The 26,940-nt window shown below is 44.3% G+C and overlaps 1 protein-coding gene and 1 pseudogene across 2 annotated transcripts; one reads left to right on the top strand and one right to left on the bottom strand.

Moving 5' to 3' along the window:
• LOC139392226 (protein MTSS 1-like) overlaps positions 1-20,079 on the top strand; it is an 85,996-nt pseudogene extending 65,917 nt beyond the window's left edge.
• Positions 20,080-22,154: 2,075 nt separating this feature from the next.
• LOC139392328 (NADH dehydrogenase [ubiquinone] 1 beta subcomplex subunit 9-like) lies at positions 22,155-26,940 on the bottom strand. 2 transcript variants are annotated; one of them, XM_071140236.1, is made up of 5 exons: positions 26,633-26,940; positions 24,557-26,132; positions 23,743-23,928; positions 23,092-23,199; positions 22,155-22,586 (listed from the first exon to the last, which is right to left on the bottom strand). In XM_071140236.1, exons 3-5 carry the CDS (start codon positions 23,749-23,751, stop codon positions 22,428-22,430), a joined length of 276 nt encoding a protein of 91 aa, XP_070996337.1. In that variant the 5' UTR covers positions 23,752-23,928; positions 24,557-26,132; positions 26,633-26,940; the 3' UTR covers positions 22,155-22,427. The 2 variants fall into 2 exon arrangements, with proteins under 2 accessions (XP_070996337.1, XP_070996336.1); XM_071140235.1 differs by lacking the exons at positions 23,743-23,928; positions 24,557-26,132; positions 26,633-26,940 and adding an exon at positions 23,431-23,659.

Below are 26,940 nucleotides of genomic sequence, written 5' to 3'. Positions count from 1 at the left end.
GGTTTGGACTGGTGACTGAGGATGCCTGGTGTCTGGTTTGGCTTATGGGGACTGAGAATGCCTGGTGTCTGGTTTGTACTGCTTATGATGACTGAATGGATGCCTGGCGTGTCTGGTTTGGACTGCTTATGGTGACTATGAGGATGCCTGGTGTCTGGTTTGGACTGCTTATGGTGACTGAGGATGCCTGGTGTCTGGTTTGGACTGCTTATGATGACGATGAGGATGCCTGGTGTCTGGTTTGGACTGATTATGGTGACTGAGGATGCCTGGTGTCTGGTTTGGACTGTTTATGGTGACTGGGGATGCCTGGTGTCTGGTTTAGACTGCTTTTGGTGACTGAGGATGCCTGGTGTCTGGTTTGGACTGCTTATGGTGACTGTGAGGATGCCTGGTGTCTGGTTTGGACTGCTTATGGTGACTGATGATGCCTGGTGTCTGGTTTGGACTGCTTATGGTGACTGAGAAGCCTGGTGTCTGGTTTGGACTGCTTATGGTGACTGAGGATGCCTGGTTTCTAGTTTGGACTGCTTATGGTGACTGAGGATGCCTGGTGTCTGGTTTGGACTGCTTATGGTGACTATGAGGATGCCTGGTGTCTGGTTTGGACTGCTTATGGTGACTGATGATGCCTGGTGTCTGGTTTGGACTGCTTATGATGACTAAGGATGCCTGGTGTCTGGTTTGGACTGCTTATGGTGACAATGATGATGCCTGGTTTGGACTGCTTATGATGACTATAAGGATGCCTGGTGTCTGGTTTGGACTGCTTATAGTGACTATGAGGATGCCTGGTGTCTGGTTTGGACTGCTTATGGTGACGATGAGGATGCCTGGTGTCTGGTTTGGACTCCTTATGGTGACTGAGGATGCCTGGTGTCTGGTTTGGACTGTTTATGGTGACTGAGGATGCCTGGTGTCTGGTTTGGACTGCTCTTGGTGACTAAGGATGCCTGGTGTCTGGTTTGGACTGGTTATGGTGACAATGATGATGCCTGGTTTGGACTGCTTATGATGACTATAAGGATGCCTGTTGTCTGGTTTGGACTGCTTATAGTGACTATGAGGATGCCTGGTGTCTGGTTTGGACTCCTTATGGTGACTGAGGATGCCTGGTGTCTGGTTTGGACTGCTTATGGTGACTGAGGATGCCTGGTGTCTGGTTTGGGCTGCTTATGGTGACTGAGGATGCCTGGTGTCTGGTTTGGACTGCTTATGGTGACTGAGGATGCCTGGTGTCTGGTTTGGACTGCTTATGGTGACTGAGGATGCCTGGTGTCTGGTTTGGACTGCTTATGGTGACTGAGGATGCCTGGTGTCTGGTTTGGACTGCTTATGGTGACTGAGGATGCCTGGTGTCTGGTTTGGACTGCTTATGGGGACTGAGAATGCCTGGTGTCTGGTTTGTACTGCTTATGATGACTAAGGATGCCTGGCGTCTGGTTTGGACTGCTTATGGTGACTATGAGGATGCCTGGTGTCTGGTTTGGACTGCTTATGGTGACTGAGGATGCCTGGTGTCTGGTTTGGACTGCTTATGATGACGATGAGGATGCCTGGTGTCTGGTTTGGACTGATTATGGTGACTGAGGATGCCTGGTGTCTGGTTTGGACTGTTTATGGTGACTGGGGATAACTGGTGTCTGGTTTAGACTGCTTTTGGTGACTGAGGATGCCTGGTGTCTGGTTTGGACTGCTTATGGTGACTGTGAGGATGCCTGGTGTCTGGTTTGGACTGCTTATGGTGACTGATGATGCCTGGTGTCTGGTTTGGACTGCTTATGGTGACTGAGAAGCCTGGTGTCTGGTTTGGACTGCTTATGGTGACTGAGGATGCCTGGTTTCTAGTTTGGACTGCTTATGGTGACTGAGGATGCCTGGTGTCTGGTTTGGACTGCTTATGGTGACTATGAGGATGCCTGGTGTCTGGTTTGGACTGCTTATGGTGACTGATGATGCCTGGTGTCTGGTTTGGACTGCTTATGATGACTAAGGATGCCTGGTGTCTGGTTTGGACTGCTTATGGTGACAATGATGATGCCTGGTTTGGACTGCTTATGATGACTATAAGGATGCCTGGTGTCTGGTTTGGACTGCTTATAGTGACTATGAGGATGCCTGGTGTCTGGTTTGGACTGCTTATGGTGACGATGAGGATGCCTGGTGTCTGGTTTGGACTCCTTATGGTGACTGAGGATGCCTGGTGTCTGGTTTGGACTGTTTATGGTGACTGAGGATGCCTGGTGTCTGGTTTGGGCTGCTTATGGTGACTGAGGATGCCTGGTGTCTGGTTTGGACTGCTTATGGTGACTGAGGATGCCTGGTGTCTGGTTTGGACTGCTTATGGTGACTGAGGATGCCTGGTGTCTGGTTTGGACTGCTTATGGTGACTATGAGGATGCCTGGTGTCTGGTTTGGACTGCTTATGGTGACTGAGGATGCCTGGTGTCTGGTTTGGACTGCTTATGGTGACTATGAGGATGCCTGGTGTCTGGTTTGGACTGCTTATGGTGACTGAGGATGCCTGGTGTCTGGTTTGGACTGCTTATGATGACTAAGGATGCCTGGTGTCTGGTTTGGACTGCTCTTGGTGACTGAGGATGCCTGGTGTCTGGTTTGGACTGCTTATGGTGACAATGATGATGCCTGGTTTGGACTGCTTATGATGACTATAAGGATGCCTGGTGTCTGGTTTGGACTGCTTATAGTGACTGTGAGGATGCCTGGTGTCTGGTTTGGACTGCTTATGGTGACGATGAGGATGCCTGGTGTCTGGTTTGGACTCCTAATGGTGACTGAGGATGCCTGGTGTCTGGTTTGGACTGCTTATGGTGACTGAGGATGCCTGGTGTCTGGTTTGGGCTCCTTATGGTGACTGAGGATGCCTGGTGTCTGGTTTTGACTGCTTATGGTGACTGAGGATGCCTGGTGTCTGGTTTGGACTGCTTATGGTGACTATGAGGATGCCTGGTGTCTGGTTTGGACTGCTTATGGTGACTGAGGATGCCTGGTGTCTGGTTTGGACTGCTTATGATGACTAAGGATGCCTGGTGTCCGGTTTGGACTGCTCTTAGTGACTGAGGATGCCTGGTGTCTGGTTTGGACTGCTTATGGTGACTATGAGGATGCCTGGTGTCTGGTTTGGACTGCTTATGATGACTAAGGATGCCTGGTGTCCAGTTTGGACTGCTCTTGGTGACTGAGGATGCCTGGTGTCTGGTTTGGACTGCTTATGGTGACAATGATGATGCCTGGTTTGGACTGCTTATGATGACTATAAGGATGCCTGGTGTCTGGTTTGGACTGCTTATAGTGACTGTGAGGATGCCTGGTGTCTGGTTTAGACTGCTTATGGTGACGATGAGGATGCCTGGTGTCTGGTTTGGACTCCTTATGGTGACTGAGGATGCCTGGTGTCTGGTTTGGACTGCTTATGGTGACTGAGGATGCCTGGTGTCTGGTTTGGACTGCTTATGGTGACTGAGGATGCCTGGTGTCTTGTTTGGACTGCTTATGGTGACTATGAGGGTGCCTGGTGTCTGGTTTGGACTGCTTATGGTGACTGAGGATGCCTGGTGTCTGGTTTGGACTGCTTATGGTGACTTAGGATGCCTGGTGTCTGGTTTGGACTGCTTATGGTGACAATGATGATGCCTGGTTTGGACTGCTTATGAAGACTATAAGGATGCCTGGTGTCTGGTTTGGACTGCTTATATTGACTGTGAGGATGCCTGGTGTCTGGTTTGGACTGCTTATGGTGATGATGAGGATACCTGGTGTCTGGTTTGGACTCCTTATGGTGACTGAGGATGCCTGGTGTCTGGTTTGGACTGCGTATGGTGACTGAGGATGCCTGGTGTCTGGTTTGGGCTGCTTATGGTGACTGAGGATGCCTGGTGTCTGGTTTGGACTGCTTATGGTGACTGAGGATGCCTGGTGTCTGGTTTGGACTGCTTATGGTGACTGAGGATGCCTGGTGTTTTGTTTGGACTGCTTATGGTGACTATGAGGATGCCTGGTGTCTGGTTTGGACTCCTTATGGTGACTGAGGATGCCTGGTGTTTGGTTTCGACTGCTTATGGTGACTGAGGATGCCTGGTGTCTGGTTTGGACTGCTTATGGTGACTGAGGATGCCTGGTGTCTTGTTTGGACTGCTTATAGTGACTATGAGGATGCCTGGTGTCTGGTTTGGACTGCTTATGGTGACTGAGGATGCCTGGTGTCTGGTTTGGACTGCTTATGGTGACTGAGGATGCCTGGTGTCTGGTTTGGACTGCTTATGGTGACTGAGGATGCCTGGTGTCTGGTTTGGACTGCTTATGGTGACTGAGGATGCCTGGTGTCTGGTTTGGACTGCTTATGGTGACAATGATGATGCCTGGTTTGGACTGCTTATGAAGACTATAAGGATGCCTGGTGTCTGGTTTGGACTGCTTATAGTGACTGTGAGGATGCCTGGTGTCTGGTTTAGACTGCTTATGGTGACGATGAGGATACCTGGTGTCTGGTTTGGACTCCTTATGGTGACTGAGGATGCCTGGTGTCTGGTTTGGGCTGCTTATGGTGACTGAGGATGCCTGGTGTCTGGTTTGGACTGCTTATGGTGACTGAGGATGCCTGGTGTCTGGTTTGGACTGCTTATGGTGACTGAGGATGCCTGGTGTCTTGTTTGGACTGCTTATGGTGACTATGAGGATGCCTGGTGTCTGGTTTGGACTGCTTATGGTGACTGAGGATGCCTGGTGTCTGGTTTGGACTGCTTATGGTGACTGAGGATGCCTGGTGTCTGGTTTGGACTGCTTATGGTGACTGAGGATACCTGGTGTCTGGTTTGGACTGCTTATGGTGACTGAGGATGCCTGGTGTCTGGTTTGGACTGCTTATGGTGACTGAGGATGCCTGGTGTCTGGTTTGGACTGCTTATGGTGACTGAGGATGCCTGGTGTCTGGTTTGGACTGCTTATGGTGACTGAGGATGCCTGGTGTCTGGTTTGGACTGCTTATGGTGACTGAGGATGCCTGGTGTCTGGTTTGGACTGCTTATGGGGACTGAGGATGCCTGGTGTCTGGTTTGGACTGCTTATGATGACTAAGGATGCCTGGCGTCTGGTTTGGACTGCTTATGGTGACTGAGGATGCCTGGTGTCTGGTTTGGACTGCTTATGGTGACTGAGGATGCCTGGTGTCTGGTTTGGACTGCTTATGGTGACAATGAGGATGCCTGGTGTCTGGTTTGGACTGCTTATGGTGACAATGAGGATGCCTGGTGTCTTGTTTGGACTGCTTATTGTGACGATGAGGATGCCAGGTGTCTAGTTTGGACTGATTATGGTGACTGAGGATGCCTGGTGTCTGGTTTGGACTGTTTATGGTGACTGAGGATGCCTGGTGTCTGGTTTAGACTGCTTATGGTGACTGAGGATGCCTGGTGTCTGGTTTGGACTGCTTATGGTGACTCTGAGGATGCCTGGTGTCTGGTTTGGACTGCTTATGGTGACTGAGGATGCCTGGTGTCTGATTTGGACTGCTTATGGTGACTGTGAGGATGCCTGGTGTCTGGTTTGGACTGCTTATGGTGACTATGAGGATGCCTGGTGTCTGGTTTGGACTGCTTATGGGGACTGAGAATGCCTGGTGTCTGGTTTGGACTGCTTATGGTGACTGAGGATGCCTGGTGTCTGGTTTGGACTGTTTATGGTGACTGAGGATGCCTGGTGTCTGGTTTGGACTGCTTATGGTGACAATGAGGATGCCTGGTGTCTGGTTTGGACTGCTTATGGTGACAATGATGATGCCTGGTGTCTGGTTTGGACTGCTTATGATGACTATAAGGATGCCTGGAGTCTGGTTTGGACTGCTTATAGTGACTATGAGGATGCCTGGTGTCTGGTTTGGACTGCTTATGGTGACTATGAGGATGCCTGGTGTCTGGTTTGGACTGCTTATGACTGGAACCAGGCTCTCTGTGACTTTGACTTTGAAGGTAAATCCGATTTGGTGGTGGAGGGAGGAGACAAAAGTGTTGATACTGAATTCTACCAAGACACATCTCATACTGTCCCAGGTGACAGGGCAAAGGGTCAGAATAGTTATGGGATGAGAGGCAGAAGATACAGTTCTTTTTGGGAAGTTATCTGTCTGGATTTAAGGAGGGACTATATTGTGCAAATAACAATCCATTGGATTTTATTACAGACCTTATATCTTTACGATTGGGCCAAACATCTAATGTATTCTGCAATGCATAAGTTAGTAAGGATATGTGTCAATTCTGCAACCTGTAGCTATTTAAGAACAGGTCTCCTTTTCCTGGGTCTAAACTGACTGAGATTTTTCCTTTCTACTCCAACTGCCATTGTTGCATCTGATCACGCCCCTGTTCTTTCCAGCTGACGTGTTCGGTAAGTCGCTGCCCCCTGTAGCTCCCTTTGTGTCACGGTTCTCTGTTGACCTGTTGACCGCCGTTGACCTTTCCCACCTGTGTGTGGTCTCGTCACCGTTCCCTGTCACATTGTCTACTGGTTTGTTTCATATTGTGAGGTCACATTCCTCACTCAAGGGTTAAAAATCTCCTGAATGCCCAAAATAGTTCCTCGTCCCTACTTCTCTTCTTCTTCCAGTCTCCCCTGAGGTCCCCTCCCCCCACCCACAACCCTCACTGTGTCATGAGTTTGGTCTGCTTCCAAATATACCTCACTGACTCCCTTTGGCTTTTCGCTGCAGCTTAATTTTGTATCATCAGGGGAGATCAGGAATGGGGCAGCATCACTAAATAATTGTGGAATTCATTATCTGTCTGGCTCCAATATACAGGTAACTGCCAAAATAAAGGAAACACCAACATAGTGTCTTAATAGGGTGTTGGGCCACCACAAGCTGCCTAAACAGCGTCAATGCACATTGGCAAAGACTCTACAAGTGTCTGGAACTCTATTGGAGGGATGCGACACCATTCTTTCATGAGAAATTCCATCATTTGGGGTTTTGTTGATGGAAAAAATATCTAAGGCACAGCTCCAGAATATTGCATAAGGGTTCAATTGGGTTGAGATCTGGTGACTGACACACACACACACACACACACACACATTCTCAAAACTGGCCTTCGCTCACTATCTTACATAGTGAGCAGTGTTTATATGCTACAGTACTTTGGTGGTGGTTTGTTTACATCTAATTGAAATCCAGAAGTCCTTTGGAAAATTCCAGACATATTTCCTGCTACGCACGCACACACCGTATGCTTCTTTGAGACCCCTCTTTCAAAGTCTCTGAGATCTCTTCTTCTAGCCATGCTAGCCAAAATAATGGGCAACTGGGCATTTTTATACACCCTAAGCATGATGGGATGTTAATTGCTTAATTACCTCAGGAGCCACACCTGTTTGGGAGCACCTGCTTTCAATATACTTTGTGTCCCTCATTTACTCAAGTGTTTATTTTGGAAGTTACCTGTAGATCTCCACTAAAACCACTTTTAAAGGAGCCATTTCTGTATTGCACAGTCACAGCCAACAATCAGGGTCTCTTCTCTGACAGCTCTGATATGATATAGACTTGTGAGCACTTTTCAACCTCTTGTTGTTTAGAGTTATGTTTTGATCTGACTCCTGCACTATGTCTCACCCTCACCATGTTCTGCCTGTTATGAAACCAAGTACAGCTTGTATTGTGATATACCTGTTTACAGAATTTGTAGATTTTAGACATATATCGTTCATGTTTGTAGAGGTTTCCAATGTTATATTCAATGTTATAGAATGCTAAAACATTATGAATGGTACTCCCTGGCATGCATTCACCATACACATGAAAAAACAAGACATCTGCCTCATGAACCAGTCTGTTTTAGTTGCATAAAATGCCTGTTATGATTGTATACAAGACCATATTATCCTGACCGTCAAAATAGTTTGATTTCCACCTTCAAACCCGCCCGTAAGACAAAACAAACAGGACCGAGAACTGACCCCTGAGGAACCTCAAATGTGGTCAGAGCACTCTGGTCCAATAGTCTTCTTCGCCTATTAAATAGTGCAGGGAAACTCCCCCAGTGCATTCCTATGAGTGTAATGAGAGCAATGGAGAGCATCAACATGCCGAATGTGATCCAAATGTTGGTTCTGTGTCCCTTTAAGGAATTCCGTTGCAGTGCTTTCCCTGGAAAATAAGAAGGGCCTCCATCTATCTAGCCTTAACCACATAACTAGTACTGGCTCTTCTGAGAAATGAAACATTTTAATTGCATGTTTACGTCCCTAAAAACCTACAGAGGAGATTACTGAACGTTTCTTTACCAGTTCAGACAACAGTTGTATTCTTTTAGCACACCATGATACTTAATCTACTTTGATTGTGCGTTGTACATTAGTTAATAGACCAATAAGAAAGAGAATTCCAACACTTTTTTTTATTCATTGTTATGACTCATCTAGATTTTAGAATGTCAGTAAAACCAAAGACAGTTTTAATACAATTAAGTCGTTGATTTTGAGAGGGTAAAATGCCCAAACTCAGAACAATGCACTGTTTTGCGTTACATAAGTGCACTTCAATGGGGGGGGACAATATCCTGCTTTAACTCTGTGTACCTTGCCTAGGGCTGTGGTTCTTCACTGTGTTCCTGAATGCTGAGCTTGTGTAATATTGTGAGGGTGTGACCCTGATGTAAACACCAACCGGTTCCACAGCATGATTTGATTGGTGCTTGAGATAGTACTGTGAGGATTGCGCTCATAGATATAAATTAGTGATCAAAAGATTAAGCGTGATGTAGTACAAGGGATTGGTTGGAATTGTAATTACAAAGATGGTTGGGACTGTGGTGATGGTTATATCTATATAACTATATATCTGAGGATGATGGTGACAACTGAAAACCACAACAATTGAATTAAAACATATCTATAAAAGACATTGGTGACTTTTCGTCCTGTTTTCACCTCAGAATTCTTTCGGTCATAAACATCTGGCTTGAGACTGAAAATAGTTTATTTTGCTGTGTACTCAGATAGACCTTGTCTTAACCCTAAATTAGGATCAAACTAACAAAGGTGGTGTGTGTGTGTGTGTGTGTGTGTGTGTGTGTGTGTGTGTGTGTGTGTGTGTGTGTGTGTGTGTGTGTGTGTGTGTGTGCCGCAGGCCGGGGGGACATCCAGCCCCAGCTGGACAATGCCATGCAGGACATCAGTGATAAGTACCTGCTTCTGGAGGAGACAGAGAAGCAGGCGGTCAGGAAGGCCCTGGTGGAGGAGCGGAGCCGCTTCTGCACCTTCGTCTCCATGCTGAGGCCCGTCGTGGTGAGTCCCCACCAACAGCCTGTGTTGTCAAACACAGGTCGTTTGTTTGGGTTTGCTGGGCCGAAGAAAATATGTAGAAATGAAGTAGAATCTGCGAACACAATTGTTTCAACATATTCTAACCAATCATGTTGTTCTAACAAATGAGTTCCAGCAAATAGCGTCTTTGTTATGTATGTTAATATACAGTGCACACGGTCCAAACAACCATCTCATCCTTTTAAAGTGAACTATTTTGAGATTTTTTTTTAATGAAGGTGTTTGTGTACCCAAGTGTTGCATTTGTTAGTAAATGTTTATTCTGTAAGTATACACAATCTGTGCTAGTCCATGCTGGTCAGTTTACTTCTCCTCTGCACCTGTGAACGTGATGAATGTAATCTATTTTAAGTTGTTCTATTGCCATTGAATATTGCTCTCCAAAGAGATTCAGAAAAATCCCATTAGAGGGATGACCTGCTTCAAATCACTGAAGTCTAAAAGTAGAACTATTGAGTCGATGGAGAACAAGCTCAAATTTGAAGTGTATACCACAATTATAAGTTAGCACAAGCCCTTACACCAACCTGCCTTTCTTGTTCATCAGGAAGAGGAGATGTCCATGCTGGGGGAGATCACTCACCTGCAGACCCTCACTGACGACCTGAAGGCTCTGACCATGGACCCGCACAAGCTGCCCCCCGCCAGCGAGCAGGTCAGTGATTTGGTCCGCACTCTCAGGACAGGGCTAATAATCCTCTTCTTGCATATTACACTCGTGTTCTGGATATCTGTAAGTGTTCCTGTGTTACTGATTCACATGATTGGAGGTGCATTGGTAAATACCTCTATTTCCCTGTAGAAATAGGGCTGCCAATTGCTTTTTTTTTACAAGATGTCTGGTTTAAAAATTGTCTTGTTGTGACGTTCTTCCTCCCAGGTCATTCTGGACCTGAAGGGATCTGAGAGCAGCTGGTCCTACCATACCCCTCCTTCCTCCCCCAGCACCATAGCATCCAGGAAGTCCAGCATGTGCAGGTTAGTGAGCATGCCCAATAATCACCACTACACCAAAAACCTCTCCGCTGATAGTAGTGACTGGGAGTGACGCATCAGCCTAGCATCAGTCCTCCTCCGTCATCTGATGGATCGGAGCTGGAACTGAAGCTTTGGCATTATTGCCATAATTGGGATGTTTACAAATGTGAGGCCGCAGTGGCCTCTCCGAAATGAACGAGTTAATGATCAATGATTTTCGAGGTGGCCTGTTGTGTGAGGCACTAGGGCCAGAGAGACCATCCAATTTGTTTCCCAGGCAAGCTTGTTAGCAACCTCTGCTTGTGACTGGTGCTGTAACATATTCAAACGGTAGCTGTTTGCAATGTGCCTAGTAACAGTCTTTCAGTAGAAAACCATTGGCTCTCCTGGAAGGTTGGATACATTTTAGCTGGTTTGTAAACCGATAAAAAATCGGAAAGCCGTAAATATTGTTTTGACTCAATATTTATTTATCTATTTACTTAGTTAAGACAGTTGAGAACCAGTTACCAATATCCGTAGTAACCAAATGACTGTGTTCTCTCCTCATCTCTCGCAGTAGTCTGAACAGCGTCAACAGCAGCGACTCTCGCTCCAGCGGCTCTCACTGCCACTCCCCCACCTCCCACTACCGCTACCGGAGCTCCGCCATCCCTCAGCAAGGCCCCGCCCGCCTCTCCAGTGTCTCCTCCCATGACTCTGGCTTCATCTCCCAGGATGCCTATCAGTCCAAGTCTCCCTCGCCCATGCCCTCTGACACCAACCCACAGGTACTACAGAGAGACGAGCCTGAGAACAGGAACTTATGGTGACAATAATTATGGCTCTGGTCATATTCAAATCAAATCAAATTGTATTTGTCTACAGGTGTAGAACGTACCGTGAAAAGCTTACTTACAAGCCCTTAACCTTTCTAGGGCGGAACCCCTCGACAACATTCCGCTGAAAAGGCAGTGAGCGAAATTCAAAAATATTTTTTAGAAATATGTAACTTTCACACATTAACAAGTCCAATACAGCAAATGAAAGATAAACATCTTGTTAATCTACCCATCGTGTCTGATTTCAAAAATGCTTTACAGCAAAAGCACAACATATGATTATGTTAGGTCATAGCCAAGTCGAAAAAACACATCCATTTTCCCAGCCAAAGATAGAAGTCACAAAAAGCAGAAATATAGATAAAATGAATCACTAACCTTTGATGATCTTCATCAGATGACACTCATAGGACATCATGTTACATAATACATGTATGTTTTGTTCGATAATGTGCATATTTATATCCAAAAATCTCAGTTTACATTGGTGCCTTACATGCAGTAATGTTTTGATTCCAAAACATCTGGTGATTTTGCAGAAATACTCATAATAAACATTGATAAAAGTGTTATTCACAGAATTAAAGATAGACTTCTCCTTAATGCAACCGCTGTGTCAGATTTTAAAAAAACATTACGGAAAAAGCATAATCTGAGAACGGCGCTCAGAATCCAAAACAGCCAGAGGAATATCCGCCATTTTGGAGTCAACAAAGTTAGAAACAACACCATAAATATTCACTTACCTTTGATGATCTTCATCAGAATGCACTCTCAGGAATCCCAGTTCGACAATAAATGACTGATTTGTTCCATAAAGTTCCATCATTTATGTCCAAATAGCCACTTGTTGTTAGCGTGTTCAGACCAGTAATCCATCTTCATGATGCGCAGGCACTTCGTCCAGACAAAAACTTGAAATGTTCCGTTACAGTCCTTTAGAAACATGTCAAACGATGTATGGAATCAATCTTTAGGATGTGTTAAACATAAAACATCAATAATGTTCCAACCGGAGAATTCCTTTGTCTTCAGAAAAGCACTGGAACGAGAGGTAACTCTGTCGGGAGCGCGCGTCATGAGACCAAGGCTCTCTGCCAGACCACTGACTCAAAAAGGTCTCATGAGCACCTCCTTTATAGTAGAATCCTCATTCAAGTTTCCAAAGACGGTTGACATCTAGTGGAAGCCGTAGGAAGTGCAACTTTATCCATATCTCAATGTGTATTTGGTAGGCCAAGCTTTGAAAAACTACAAACCTCAGATGTCCCACTTCCTGGTTGGATTTTCTCAGGTTTTCGCCTGCCATATGAGTTCTGTTATATTCACAGACATCATTCAAACAGTTTTAGAAACTTCAGAGTGTTTTCTATCCAATACTAATAATAACATGCATATATTAGCATCTGAGACAGAGTAGGAGGCAGTTCACTCTGGGCCCGCTATTCATCCAAAAGTGAAAATGCTGCCCCCTATCCCAAAAAGGTTAACCAACAATGCAGTTCAAGAAATCGAGTAAAGAAAATATTTACTCATACATTTATTTATTTATTTAAGTAACACAATAAAATAACAATAACGAGGCTATATACAGGGGGTACTGGTTAGTCGAGGTAATTTGTTCATGTAGGTAGGGGTAAAGTGACCATGGGGGAATAGGCGTTGTCATGCGCTCTTCACAACTTTCTTGGTGTTTTTGGACCATGATAGTTTGTTGGTGAGGTGGACACCAAGGAACTTGAAACTCTCGACCCGTTCCACTTCAGCCCCGTCGATGTGAATGGGGGTGTGGTCGACCCTACTTTTGATGTTATGACTGCTTTATCTACACCCCTCAAACAGACATATTACAGAAACCCTAAACTCACTCTGAAGAAGTAACATATGAACTAAAACATATGCACACACACACAGACGGTAACAGAGACATTGTATTCCAACCGACACTTCACTCTCTCCACCTGGGCTTTGTTACTGGTCAGAGAGAATCCTCCCAGGTTGCTAGGTAACGGGGATCATTAGAGACAGCAGTGGTGGCGTCGCTGTGGGATACTGTGCAGATAGATCTCGATGAGTCATCCTCAGTCACACCCCCATTACATTACATTAGACCAGTAGAGCCACAGGGGTGAGCAGCTGGGAGCTAGCCCAACAGACAGCTGGGTCTGATTGATTACACACACACACACACACACACACACACACACACACACACACACACACACACACACACACACACACACACACACACACACAAAGTGTGTTTAGTCACTGTACATAGATCATGTAAAGGCCTTATGTACTGTATACCTGTATGACAACTACAGTGTTAGGTCAAGCTTGTGTGGTCTCAGGTGGCTGGAGATATGCCTGCTTTGTAGCTGCTCAACTCAAACAATGCCCAATGTAGATCTAATTACCATTAAAATGCTGTGCTATGTGGAAGGCTTTTAATGGCTGAAAAGCACAGTTGTTGTTTTAAGTGACAGTTTAAACAGTGGCCAAGTCGAATACTGTGGCTATTTGATTATAATGTAGGCCTATCAGAGTGGCCTGCCATCAAAAACAATGGAGAAAATGCATCCCATAACATTTTGAAAAATCCCTCCTGCAGCAAAGCACCCGCACAACATGATGCTGCCACCCCTGTGCTTCACGGATGGGATGGTGTTCTTTGGCTTGCAAGCCTCCCCTTTTTCCTCCAAACATAACGATGGTCATTATGGCCAAACAGTTCTATTTTTGTTTCATCAAACCAGAGGACATTTCTCCAAAAAGTTGGATCTTTGTCCCCATGTGCAGTTGCAAACCGTAGTCTGGCTTTTTTATGGTGGTTTTGGAGCAGTGGCTTCTTCCTTGCTGAGCGGACTTTCAGGTTATTTTGATACAGGACTTGTTTTACTGTGGATATAGATAATTTTGTACCTGTTTCCTCCAGCAACTTAGTGTATGTAAACTTCCACTGGAATTGTCATACAGTGAATTATAAGTAAAATAATCTGTCTGTAAACAATTGTTGGAATAATTACTTGTGTCATGCACAAAGTAGATGTCCTAACCGACTAGCCAAAACTGTAGTTTGTTAACAAGAAATTTGTGGAGTGGTTGAAAAACGAGTGTTAATGACTCCAACCTAAGTGTATGTAAACTTCCGACTTCAACTGTATGGCAATGGTCTATTTGCATATAGGTCTACTGCAGCTCTGATAGCTTATGCCGTCAATGTAATAGAATCCTACTCCGATGTGTTCTGCCTACAACATCTCTTGCATAGTTTTTTTGTTTCGGTATGTTTTATTGAAAGTGGCAAATATTGCGTTCATTCGATCACAATTGCCATAGTAATGGGAACCGTTGATAGTGTTAACTAACAGAGGAAAAGTTCTGTGAAGTTCAGTCACGTGCTTCTCTCCTGTGCAGCAGTCCTGGGGAAGCTGCTCGGGAGTCTCGGCGCTACTGTGCTCAGCTTGGAGGGAACATTGCTAAGCACCTATGACTATACAATGGACTTTATTAATAATAGTAATCTCTGCATCTGCATATTGTTAGCCGTTTAGTGTGTCACAAGTCACACTTATATGCAGAACTTTCATGCTTTGCTGTAGTGCTTATAGTTTTTATATGATACTTTTATATGATACAGTATGATATGTTTTCCTTCTTGTCGAGGTTGCAAATCCATAACGTTTTTCTTCTGTTCTTTTTTTCTCTGTCCTTCCGTCTGTGCATCTTGTCTTTTTTACGCGTCTCTTCGTGGCCGGTCTGTTTTGAACTGCTTCTTTATATATTTGTGTGTGTGTGTGTCCCTCTCTGTCCTGCTGCACGGCTTTGCTGTAGACCTCTGGCTCTTCATCCTCGGCCGCCTCTGAGACTTGCCAGCCTGTCAGTGAGGGCAGCTGCTCCTCCTCCTCGTCCTCCTCCTCACCTGCCTCCTCTAAGGAGACCTGCTCCAGCACTAGGGTGGAACAGGTGAACACACACACGCTTAGACACTCAGATACGTACATACTCCCCTATACATGAGCAGTATTATAAAGTACACTGTTTTGCTGGTTGATCAAACCTCCCTCATTCCTGTCACATAGACAACAGGGTCATGTTCAGTCGGCCTTAAACACGGGAGCATTCTTATTGGTTAAGTTCAGGTAGTAGCCTACCTTCTCCGTTTCACTTGGGTTCAAAATGTGCCAACTGAACGTGACACAGGTGTCTGCTACCATGATTTGATATTATAATTAGATTCCATCTGATTTCAGACGTGTGCATTATTTTCACCTTATTGTTTAATTCCCAGCAGCCGCCCCTTTGAATTATAATTTCTCATTGTTGTGTCACTTTGTCCTCCATTCACATTCAGCTGTCAAACGGGCACGATCATCAACATCACGGGCCATCCACCGCCCTCTATCTGTCAGGCGGGGGCATGCAGGAGGTCTACCCCGACCTCCCTCCATCCTCCCCCTCCACCCCCCTCGCCTCGCCCTCCTACTCTCCCACCTCCCCAGTGTGGGCATGGTCGAGACCAGGTTCTGCCCTCCTGGTGGACTACCCCCCCTATTGCGCCCTGGGTCCGGGCATGATCCCCTCCTCCAAGGTCCCCACCTGGAAGGTGCGTCCATTCTGTCATCAACCGCCTCCTCTTTCTCCTTCTTTTTCTCCTCTTCCAGTCTCCCCTGTGGGTGATCAGACACTGATACACGTTTCGAATCACAGAGAGATTGCAAACACTCTGGTAACATTATGCTAGTATTTATATGTGGAGTCAGTCATGCAGCATAAAGTCATATGTCATTCATAAAGGCATGAATGCTATACAATCAGTTTGTCCTTTTTCTTCAGTTTCCTGCTTAATGAACACAACAGAGCAGAGCTATTCTTTGTAGGCTTTGCTCAAGAGCTTTGTCTTTCTGTGTTGTGCAGGACTGGGCCAAGCCAGGGCCCTATGACCAGCCCATGGTGAACACCCTGAGGAGGACCAAGGAGAAGAGGGAGACTCCAAATCCCAGCAGCCCCCAGGCCACCACACCAGGGGATGAGCCCCAGAGAGCCAAGGGAACCAACGCAGTCACAACAGCCAAGGTAAAATATACAAAGATATAGCTACACCCATAATTTCCGATACTAATACCAATACCCCAAATGTAGAGCTGTACAGTATATATGATCATGTTTCATTAGAATGCGATGTATGTGTTTATATTGTACAACAGACCTGGGCTCTATACATGTCAAATATTTACTGTATACTATAGGAAAAACTCAATCAAGCACAGCTTAAGTTTAAAAAATATATTTACATAGTATTCATGTAGTATTTAACCCAGGTCTATTGTACTGTTAAATGCCGTTGTCTGTATGGTGTGAAATATGCTTTTAGTATATACAGTGCATTCAGAAAGTTTTCAGATCCCTTGACTTTTTCCACATTTTGTTGCATTACAGCCTTATTCTAAAATGGATTATATAGTTTTTTCCCTCATCAATTTACACACAATACTCCATAATGACAAAGCAAAAACAGATTTTTAGACATTTTTGCAAATGTATTAAAAATAAAACACAGATATATCACATTTACATAAGTATTCATACCCTTTACTCAGTACTTTGTTGAAGCACATTTGGCAGCGATTACAGCCTTGAGTCTTCTTTGGTATGAAGCTACAAGCTTGGCACACCTGCATTTTGGGAGTTGCTCCCATTCTTCTCTACAAATCTTCTCAAGCTCTGTCAGGTTGGGTGGGAAGAGTCGCTGCGCAGCTATTTTCAGGTCTCTCCAGAGATGTTTGATCGGTTTCAAGTCCGGGCTCTGGTTGGGCCACTCAAGGACATTCAGAGACTTGGCCCAAAGCCACACCTGCATCGTCTTGGCTGTGTGCTTAGTGTCATTGTCCTTTTGGGAGGTGAACCTTCGCCCCCAGTCTGAGATCTTTAGCGTTCTGGAGCAGGTTTTCATCAAGGATTTCTCTGTACTCTGTGCTCCGTTCATCTTTCCCTCGATCCTGACTAGTCTCCCAGTCCCTGCCACTGTAAAACATCCCCACAGCATGATGCTGCCACCATCATGCTTCACCGTAGGGATGGTGCAGGTTTCCTTCAGAGATGACGCTTGGCATTCAGGCCAAAGAGTTCAATCTTGTTTCTCATGGTCTGAGAGTATTTAGGTGCCTGCGTTTTGCACATCGAGAGACTGACATTTTTTCCCATTCCTCCTTGCAAAACAGCTCGAGCTCAGTGAGGTTGGATGGAGAGCATTTGTGAACAGCAGTTTTCAGTTCTTTCCACAGATTCTCGATTGGATTCAGGTCTGGACTTTGACTTGGCCATTCTAACACCTGGATATGTTTATTTTTGAACCATTCCATTGTAGATTTTGCTTTATGTTTTGGATCATTGTCTTGTTGGAAGACAAATCTCCGTCCCAGTCTCAGGTCTTTTGCAGACTCCATCAGGTTTTCTTCCAGAATGGTCCTGTATTTGGCTCCATCCATCTTCCCATCAATTTTAACCATCTTCCCTGTCCCTGCTGAAGAAAAGCAGGCCCAAACCATGATGCTGCCACCACCATGTTTGACAGTGGGGATGGTGTGTTCAGCTGTGTTGCTTTTACGCCAAACATAACGTTTTGCATTATTGCCAAAAAGTTCAATTTTGGTTTCATCTGACCAGAGCACCTTCTTCCACATGTTTGGTGTGTCTCCCAGGTGGCTTGTGGCAAACTTTAAACAACACTTTTTATGGACGTCTTTAAGACATGGCTTTCTTCTTGCCACTCTTCCATAAAGGCAGATTTGTGCAATATACGACTGATTGTTGTCCTATGGACAGAGTCTCCCACCTCAGCTGTAGATCTCTGCAGTTCATCCAGAGTGATCATGGGCCTCCTGGCTGCATCTCTGATCAGTCTTCTCCTTGTATGAGCTGAAAGTTTAGAGGGACGGCCAGGTCTTGGTAGATTTGCAGTGGTCTGATACTCCTTCCATTTCAATATTATCGCTTGCACAGTGCTCCTTGGGATGTTTAAAGCTTGGGAAATCTTTTTGTATCCAAATCCGGCTTTAAACTTCTTCACAACAGTATCTCGGACCTGCCTGGTGTGTTCCTTGTTCTTCATGATGCTCTCTGCGCTTTTAACGGACCTCTGAGACTATCACAGTGCGGGTGCATTTATACGGAGACTTGATTACACACAGGTGGATTGTATTTACCATCATTAGTCATTTAGGTCAACATTGGATCATTCAGAGATCCTCACTGAACTTCTGGAGAGAGTTTGCTGCACTGAAAGTAAAGGGGCTAAATAATTTTGCACGCCCAATTTTTCAGTTTTTGGTTTGTTAAAAAAGTTTGAAATATCCAATAAATGTCGTTCCACTTCATGATTGTGTCCCACTTGTTGTTGATTCTTCACAAAAAAATACAGTTTTATATCTTTATGTTTGAAGCCTGAAATGTGGCAAAAGGTCGCAAAGTTCAAGGGGGCCGAATACTTTCGCAAGGCACTGTATGTGAAAATGGCATATTTCTAAGTTTGAAGTTAAAAAGTTCTATCCGATGACATCATTAAAAGTTAAACTTTTTAACCACAGATCATAGAAACACGCTGTTTTCAGACATGTAGACAGTGGTATGGTGTTATGAACATGAGGTTGAAAAGTGGCGGAATTGTTATTTTAAGGCAACTTATCTCAAGTCTGAATAGGGCCCATATTGCATGTATAAGCAATATGTCTTAATGTATGTGTGTCAGCAGGAGGAGGCGGAGGCCCATGAGGAGCTGGCCCTGGCCCCCGCGGGTTGCAGCTGGATATCCAGCACTCCAGCAGGGACTCCCTGCAGTGCTCCAGTGGCTACAGCACCCAGAACACCACACCCTGCTGTTCTGAGGACACCATACCCTCACAAGGTACTGTAGTGTGTATGTTAGGGGTAATCAACATCAGTTCTTAATATATACAGTATAAAGTCTATGTATGGGATATTTGATAGGGATCCACTCACTTTGAATTATAGTGAGCAATAGTAGGTAATAGTCATGTTTTGACTTCAGGATCTGAACCTCTGTCTAATGGCATTTTGTTATCAGCGTCTATACAGAGGAAAAATTTGCATTTGAAGTGTACTGCATGTTAAAAGTGTAAGTGACAATGATCCTCATATCATCTCACCAGTGTCCGACTATGACTACTTCTCCGTGGGTGGCGACCAGGAGACGGACCAGCCCGACTTCAACAAGTTCTCCACCATCCCTCGCAACAGTGACATTAGCCAGTCCTATCGCCGCATGTTCCAGGCCAAGCGGCCGGCCTCCACAGCGGGCATCCCCCCCACAGCCCCCTCCCCCGGCAGTATTGTCACCCCCGGGGTGGCCACCATCCGCCGCACGCCCTCCTCCAAGCCCAACCTGCGGCGTTCCTCTGGAGGCCTGGGTCTGGGCCCCATCCCCATCAAGCCCCCCATGATCCCTGTCAAGACGCCCACTGTTCCCGAGCACCCCGGGTTGTTCTTCAGAGGAGAGAGCGAGGGAGGGGGACCGCTGAGCCCACTCTCTTCAGCGGGGGACAACGGCTTGGTGTCTCCCAAGGCACCCTGGGATGCTCAGGCCTCCTCCGATCCACCCACTCCCCCACCTCAGCCTGGTAGCAGGTTGTCAGAGTGGGACCGTGAGGCCCTGCCGGAGGTTCAGGAGGAGGAGCCTGGCTGCGGTGAGGGGGAAGATGTGCTCTTGGCCATACGGCGAGGGGTCAAGCTGAAGAAGACTATGTCCAACGACCGGTCAGCGCCGCGAATAGTGTGAGAGTGCGAGGTCGGGCTTCCGCTCAATGTAGCAGATTGAATCACCTACATACAGTAACTCAGTGTCTTCACCCTATAGGTTTAAGAAAAGGGTGGAAGTCTGGATGCGTGAAAATATGCACGAAAGGAAGGGAGGAGGGAACGGACTGACAACTGCTTTGACTATTTTCAAATTACGAAAAATATCAAATCTTTTATTTGTATGTACATATTTATATTTTGATGCGTTTGTATGTTTTGCGTTTGATGCTCCTCTTAGTACTTTCTCCTTTTGCCTGTACATTGTCATGAAAGGTGCCAAAAGGCTTCGAGCTGAATTAACTTAAATTACTTTATTTTACTGAATAGGATTAATAATTTCTTTGAAAACACATAGAAGGTATAGCAACAACAACAAACATTCATGGAGATCGAAATACATACAAAAGGTAAGATTGTGTGCAGAAAAGGAGTACATAAGAAAATAACCACAATGGAAAGCGGTATTTTACTTTTCTGTAATAGATCAAAAATTTGCTATTTTCTATTACCAATGACAAATGTATAAATTTGCATGTTCTACCGCAATTAATTGCACACCAATAAATTAGACTCCAAAAAGAATGAGAACAAATACGTTGAAATACATCCCACTATCAATAGGAAGCTTCTTAGTCAACAAAGGACACAAGGACCTGCAATCCTTAATCTACTCAGTGGTTGTCAACGGGTGTGACATCATTTGTCAATAGTAATATGTTGCACAGGTTTCTACCTTGAATGCAACTCAGGTGTCAGTGGAAGCACTCATTGATTGGTGGCTATAGAATAGAAGTCTTTAATTTCATGTTTTTCTCTATAATTAGAGAAGAAAGTTCCCATTACGCAGAGATTGATCATTTATTTCAATATAAGTGATGCTGTGCTAAATGTCATAGAGGATTCATACGCAAATGTAAATGGAAAACGTAAAAAGTGCTCGTCCTGCTGTGAAAATACTAGTACTCTGTGAAAGCTATTCTAGTGGTGATCACTGGTAACTACAACTCATTCGATCACAATAAACGAATCGTATTAGTAAATGTAAAAAAAAAAAAGAGTTGGAAAGGTTACAAAGTCGAGTTTGTGTTAGCTTGTGTTCAGCACCGTCAGCTGAATGAAGTCAGAATTCACTTTTGCGACTACCTAAAGTATTTCACAAGATGACATGGCCTAATATGTAGACATCCAAAACTTTTTCCCACTATTTTTCACGAACGCCATACTTTAGTTAGTGGTGTGTAAGCTGTAGCACAGGGGTATTGTCAAACATAATTTCAAGACAACCCATTAAACTAAATAGAGTAATGCATGTTATTTTACATTTTTTACTCTTAAGTGTCAAAGCTCGTTTTTATACTGAACCTATTTATCCCAACACATTTCCCCCATTTAAGAGCAGTTGGACTTTCTGCATAACGACTGAAGCCTGATTATTATTCCATTCAAGACAGGGGAAACTAAAGATAGGTAACAGGGGAAACTAAAGTGTGGCCGATGCAACAATATGCTTATGACGCTAAAAATCCTATATAGCCCCTGACTCAATTATTCTATACAATGGTCTGATAGTCCATGTAATATACTGTAGTTCCCCCGTTGATGTAGCGATACGTTGCTAAATGGTTAAAAAAAGTAATATGTTTGTTTTTGGTCATGGTAAAAGACTCACTCCTTGTAAATACAAGGTTTTGTCCCAATGGTCTGCAACAGTTTCCTTTCCTTCATGGCCAGATGCAAGAGGTCTTGGTCTACTTCTTACTTTTACCTGTCATATATATGATGTAAACTGTTCATCTTTAAGTTCATTGACATGAGGGAAAAGAGGCAATGAAAGGAAGGAGCATTGGGACGCAGATTGGGATAGATTGACATACACTTTAGTACTCTAGCCTTGCAAGTCTGTTGTTGACCTAGAGACATATTTGGACAGAGTTGACCTCTTTCTGTGCCACTGGCGTTCTAAGATAATTGTTCAGTTCCTGAATTCTGTCTCCTATTTTCTATGTAACAGTTGTTTCAGCTAAAAATAAAGATGTAGCAGAATGTAAGTCTGTTGAAAAAGGTTCTAAAAGTGTTTGTGATTTTCTGCTTTCTAAATGTCTTATTTGTTGTCGTACGATTTCCTGAAAATGAATGGAGATCATAAAATCGGTATCACTTGCTCAAGATACGCCACAATGCATAAAGAGACATCAAGCATTTCCCAAAAATTATACTAATTTATTTAAACAGATGTCCTTGTACAGGGAAAATAACAGCTACAGTACATTTGAAAGTCACCTGCTTTTACAACCAAATAATTACTGTCAATTCAGGCAGGGTGGAATACCTTTTGACAAAGCTTACTGCAACCTCTTCCAAAACTATTCCATTATATCAATATCTTTACAGAGGGACAGTAATTCACAAAGAGGTGAATCTGCATTCTGTTGTGTGGTAGAAGGTACTGTGGTGAGCTGCCATGTGCTGTTATCACCAGGTAGTGTCATCCGGGGGCTCAAAGACGGGGCGCTCCCTGGGGCAGGTGACGTACTGCCACCACAGAGGGGGCAGGTCGCAGTTCTTGCGGACTGGGGGTAGGGCCTCCGACTTGGGCGCAATGGCAGGGGTCACTCCCTGCAGCTCCTGGACCTGAACGAGATGACACCACCAACAGTGCAAATTTCAACAATTCATGTAGATTGATTAATAAGGCAATCTGACGTGAGTATACTCAATTGATTCATTGGGTTATTTCATTAATATGAACATTGTTAATCTGTCATATTTCTAATCCAACAGGAAGGGAGTAATTGAAGAACTTCAAAAGAAAATATGCCAAGAGCCTGATTATGCCTTGAAAGAACATTGCATAAAATCAAAATGTTCCCAGACTTCCCACTCAGGCCCTTTTTGGAGGATGTAGGTTGTTGGTGAGTGTACTTGTCACCATATACAAAGATATATGAATGCACTAAGTCCCACTGTATAAGAGCTTCTGCTAAATGACTAAAATGTAAATGTTTTTAAAAATTGTGAACATCAAACCATGCATTCTTTAACTTTGATGCTTGGTTTAGCACAGAAAATGTTACTTTCACAAGAACAAGAATGGACAGAATTCCGTTTATGGAAAAAGGACTGTAGCCTGACCTACCTCTCTGTCCCATCTCTGTTCTCGCAGGTTCTTCCACTGCTCCCTCTTGGCAAAGTAGGATGCATGGCCGTCTGAGGGATGCCAGTGATCTAGACACCATTCAGGGACCTGCAAAAACAATACAAGAAATCAGAAACAGACAATGCATGGCTTCACTATTGTAGCATTTGAGGGTCAACAGCAAAGAGGATTGAATCACCAGCCCAGTAATTAGAGCAAGCACACTACCTCCTGTGCCATAAGGTCCAGACCTTTGGCAGAAATCATAGTATGGTACTATACTAGGCACTTGTGAAGACCTTACTTGATTTTTAAAAAAAGTATAAGCAAAGATCGTACCGTATGAAGAACACAGACACTACTTCTCCAACAGAAATCCCAGTTCACGCTGGTAGGCAATGTCATGGGGACGTTGGCTAGCAAACTCATTTACACAAACACATCCTCGGGTCTAACGGTCTCTCGCACCGAACTGCGCATGTGCAGGCCGTCCAATCAAAGGCACTCCTTCAATATAAAGTTGTTTTTGACAAAAATTAAAACGTGCCTGTCACTTTCACGAGGTTGGTGCAATAACATGCTGGGGGTATATTTGAGAATCAGTTGTATGTATCCGCAACGCACAATGGACATCCTAATTTAGTTAGCTACCTTGTACATTTCATATCTTTCATAGGAAGTTCCTCCTGGAGAGTCAGGGAAGAGGTAAGGCTGCGGGTGTTGGTTAGACCAGATTTCCTCCTCTCCTGCATCATAGTGGCTTTGACCATGTCCTTCTCATCCCTGGCCTTGTCGAAGCGTGCCCTTCACAATCTCGCGTAGAAGCGTTTTTTATCTCTAAACCAAATAAGTAAGGGTAGTACCGCGGTTAGTGTCAACAATAACAGGCTACTACACTCAGTCAGTTGTGTATACTAACGTTAGACACACTATCAAGAGTACCGTTACAGAGCACCGATTTGAACAGATAGTTGGCCTACGACTAGCTAGCTACTTTTGTTTGTCCAGCAGCTGGATAGCATGTCAGCGAGTGTAACATTAATCACACAGGAAAACAGAGGGTGACCTACCTAGTTAGCTATTGTAGTTAGGTTAAGGTGACCAGATTTCTGAAATGAAAACCTGGGACATTTCCAGTTTGGCGGTCAATATATAATTAAAATATCCAATTTTATCATCTATGAAATAAAAAAAGGGGACAATTCCGGTTTCGTGTATTTAGTCTAACAGGCACACTGTGATAGAGAAAACAACTATATTACAGAAACACTACAGACAACACAGAAGTGTCCGATCTGAACAGCCATTCAGTGGTCCTGGTAGTCTGGGAAGACTAAGAGCAGAAGAGATCATGAGCAAAATTGAAGAAAAAAAACAGACAATAGTCTATGTGAAATGCTTTACAATGTAATAAAGAAATAAGATGCTGATGAGATTGGTAACTACATAATATACTTATACCAACCTAATATGTATATTTCTCAGAAGAATGCATTTTCATCAGGATTGCTCTGTCTTTGGCCAGCTTCTCCATGAACTCCTGGCAGGGGAGGTTGAAGTTTGTCTTCACAATAAGCATGGCTTGATGGTAGGAACAGTGAACCTATTTCTTGCTGCTGTCCATAGAGCATTTATTTGGGAGAACACTCTCTCGACTGGTGCATTACTTCCAGCACATGTCAACAGACGCTAATCTAGCCAGGTTAGGGTGTGGGATGTCGTTCTCTTTGAAGTGGGTAACCACCGTGCTCCATCTCTGACTAAGCGGTGTCTCAGACGTTTTCCATTCTTCAAGCGATCCCCCCTTTAGGAACTCTTGCAGGCCAGTAACCTCGTCACACAAGGCCTCCTCATTGATGGTCACATTGGGGTATTTTTCCTGCAGTGTGCCTGCTGCCTTCTGGATCTCTTCACGCTGAGGTTGCCTTTTTAAAAGGAGACGATGTAAATCTTTTAGATTATCTGTGTGCTTTCCCCATGCTTGCAAGTAGTTCACAGCCATAGTGAAGAACGATTGGGATGTTTTGAGAAAGCTCTCTTTAGACATGGCTCCATTTTCCTCTAGCTCTCAGAAGTCCTCTGACAAACTGGATTGAAGTTGTCATCACGTCTTGCAGTCAATTTTGCCTCAACGTTTCTCAGAATTGTAGCTGACTCCACCGCACAGCGGTCCTGGCCTTCAAGCATCTTGATTGTGCCACTGAATACGGTCAGATTTCCATGGACAAAGGCCAGCCAAAGTTCAGTCAGTGGTTCTTCGAACATTGTTCGCAGGACAACAGGGCATTTGTCTTCAGAAAGAAAAAAGGATTTCAATGGCACATACATTTTCAGCACTCTTTCTAGAGCAGGGAGCATGGACAGCCAGCGAACATTGCTGTGTCCTAAAATGTTATGGTACTCCTGGCCAACAAACTCACAAAAGGCTTTCAGTCTCTCTACTCTGACAGTGAAAATATGAACATATCCAAATATCTTTGTGAGCAGGTACTCAACATCATATCCAAAGCTGTTCTGGCCGTGTTATGAATGATGTGGGCAGGACAACCTAAGCCAATCACCTCCCACTGCAGAGCATTTTTAACTTTGGTATGGACATTGACCCTCCCCAGCCTATTCAGTCCTCCAAAGTTGGTATTTGTTGTCGGCAGAGAAGAATGTTTTCCAGGTTACATTTTGGGATGACTTTACACTGCCGTTCTTCTCCGGCTGCCAATTGAAAGAGAGGAATTACAAAGGGTGCAGTGAACCATTCTATCGTCTTGACCTGAGCGTATAAATGGAAATTCTCTCATGTTTTTCATAAGTGCATTTCCGTTTCTTGGAAAGAGTCATTGTATCTCCTCTGTCTGCTCTTCTTCACTCTCCTTGTGTCACTCTTCTTACTCTCAACTTTTTCTTCTCCTCCAATCGTCTTCCTGATCTGTCTCCTCTTTTCTTCACTCGTCTTCCTTCTCTTCACCTTTCCACCTCACTCTTCTACACTCTCCTTGCTTCAATCTTTTTACTCCCTTAATTTTTCCTTCTCCTTCCTCTCCAATCTGTATTAATAAATAGCATAGTATTAGATAACCAAAATATTTTAACAGATTCCCATTACTTGCCTCATTTTTGTATTTCATCTTAAAAACATTGTTTGGAATAATAAATTGGCAGGCTCTGTAACCATATCCTTACCTTTCCTCCTATCTCCACTCTCCTTCCTCTCCACTGCTAATGTTATCCATGAACATTTCTAAATATATTTTCACACTACTTATTATAATGCCAAACCATTAAAATTGTAATCTACAAACAATATTCTCGTAATTAATTGTGCATTAATTTAATATCATATTTTCAAAATAGCCCGTCCACTGAATGTTTACATGTGAACGTTTTTTTAAAACCTAGCAACCATAACAGTAGCTAGCTAACCTAGTCTACATAGCTAACGTTAGCTAGCATAACCCGTATAAAAACTTCTAGAGCAGATCATCTATCTATATAATAAATTGTGACATAACATCACTAGCTAGTATCTCAAACGAGTGTAATTTACCTGGCTTGAAAAGACGTGTGTGGTGATGTTGTGGATTCACTTGACACTTGCTAGCTTCTGGACGAGTTTTCCACAGCAGTTTTCTCTAAAACTTTCTCGAGCACGTAGTTAGTAGAAGAAGAATGAATGAAGATGCTATAGCGAGCAGCCCCCTCTGCTGGACAAAACAAACACAAAGCGATTGAGACGTCACCGGTAGGCTCTGCTGCCCGGTCTTTCTTGCCAAGTAAAATATTTCACTTTGAGGTCTGTTTTTAACGCACAGTTAAAAACGGTGACATTTCCGGGGACGGCCCCAGCCGGGGACT

The sequence above is a fragment of the Oncorhynchus clarkii genome, chromosome 32, assembly GCF_045791955.1.
Source record: "Oncorhynchus clarkii lewisi isolate Uvic-CL-2024 chromosome 32, UVic_Ocla_1.0, whole genome shotgun sequence".
Classification (NCBI taxonomy): domain Eukaryota; kingdom Metazoa; phylum Chordata; class Actinopteri; order Salmoniformes; family Salmonidae; genus Oncorhynchus; species Oncorhynchus clarkii.
This window is presented reverse-complemented; position numbering and strand designations above follow the sequence as displayed.

Coding starts and splice junctions, on each gene's coding strand:
- LOC139392328 (XM_071140235.1), bottom strand. CDS start 23,520: ATGAGTTTGCTAGCCAACGTCCCCATGACATTGCCTACCAGCGTGAAC. Junction 23,200..23,430: donor GTGTCTGTGTTCTTCATACG/GTACGATCTTTG, acceptor TTGTTTTTGCAG/GTCCCTGAATGGTGTCTAGA. Junction 22,587..23,091: donor AACAGAGATGGGACAGAGAG/GTAGGTCAGGCT, acceptor CATCTCGTTCAG/GTCCAGGAGCTGCAGGGAGT.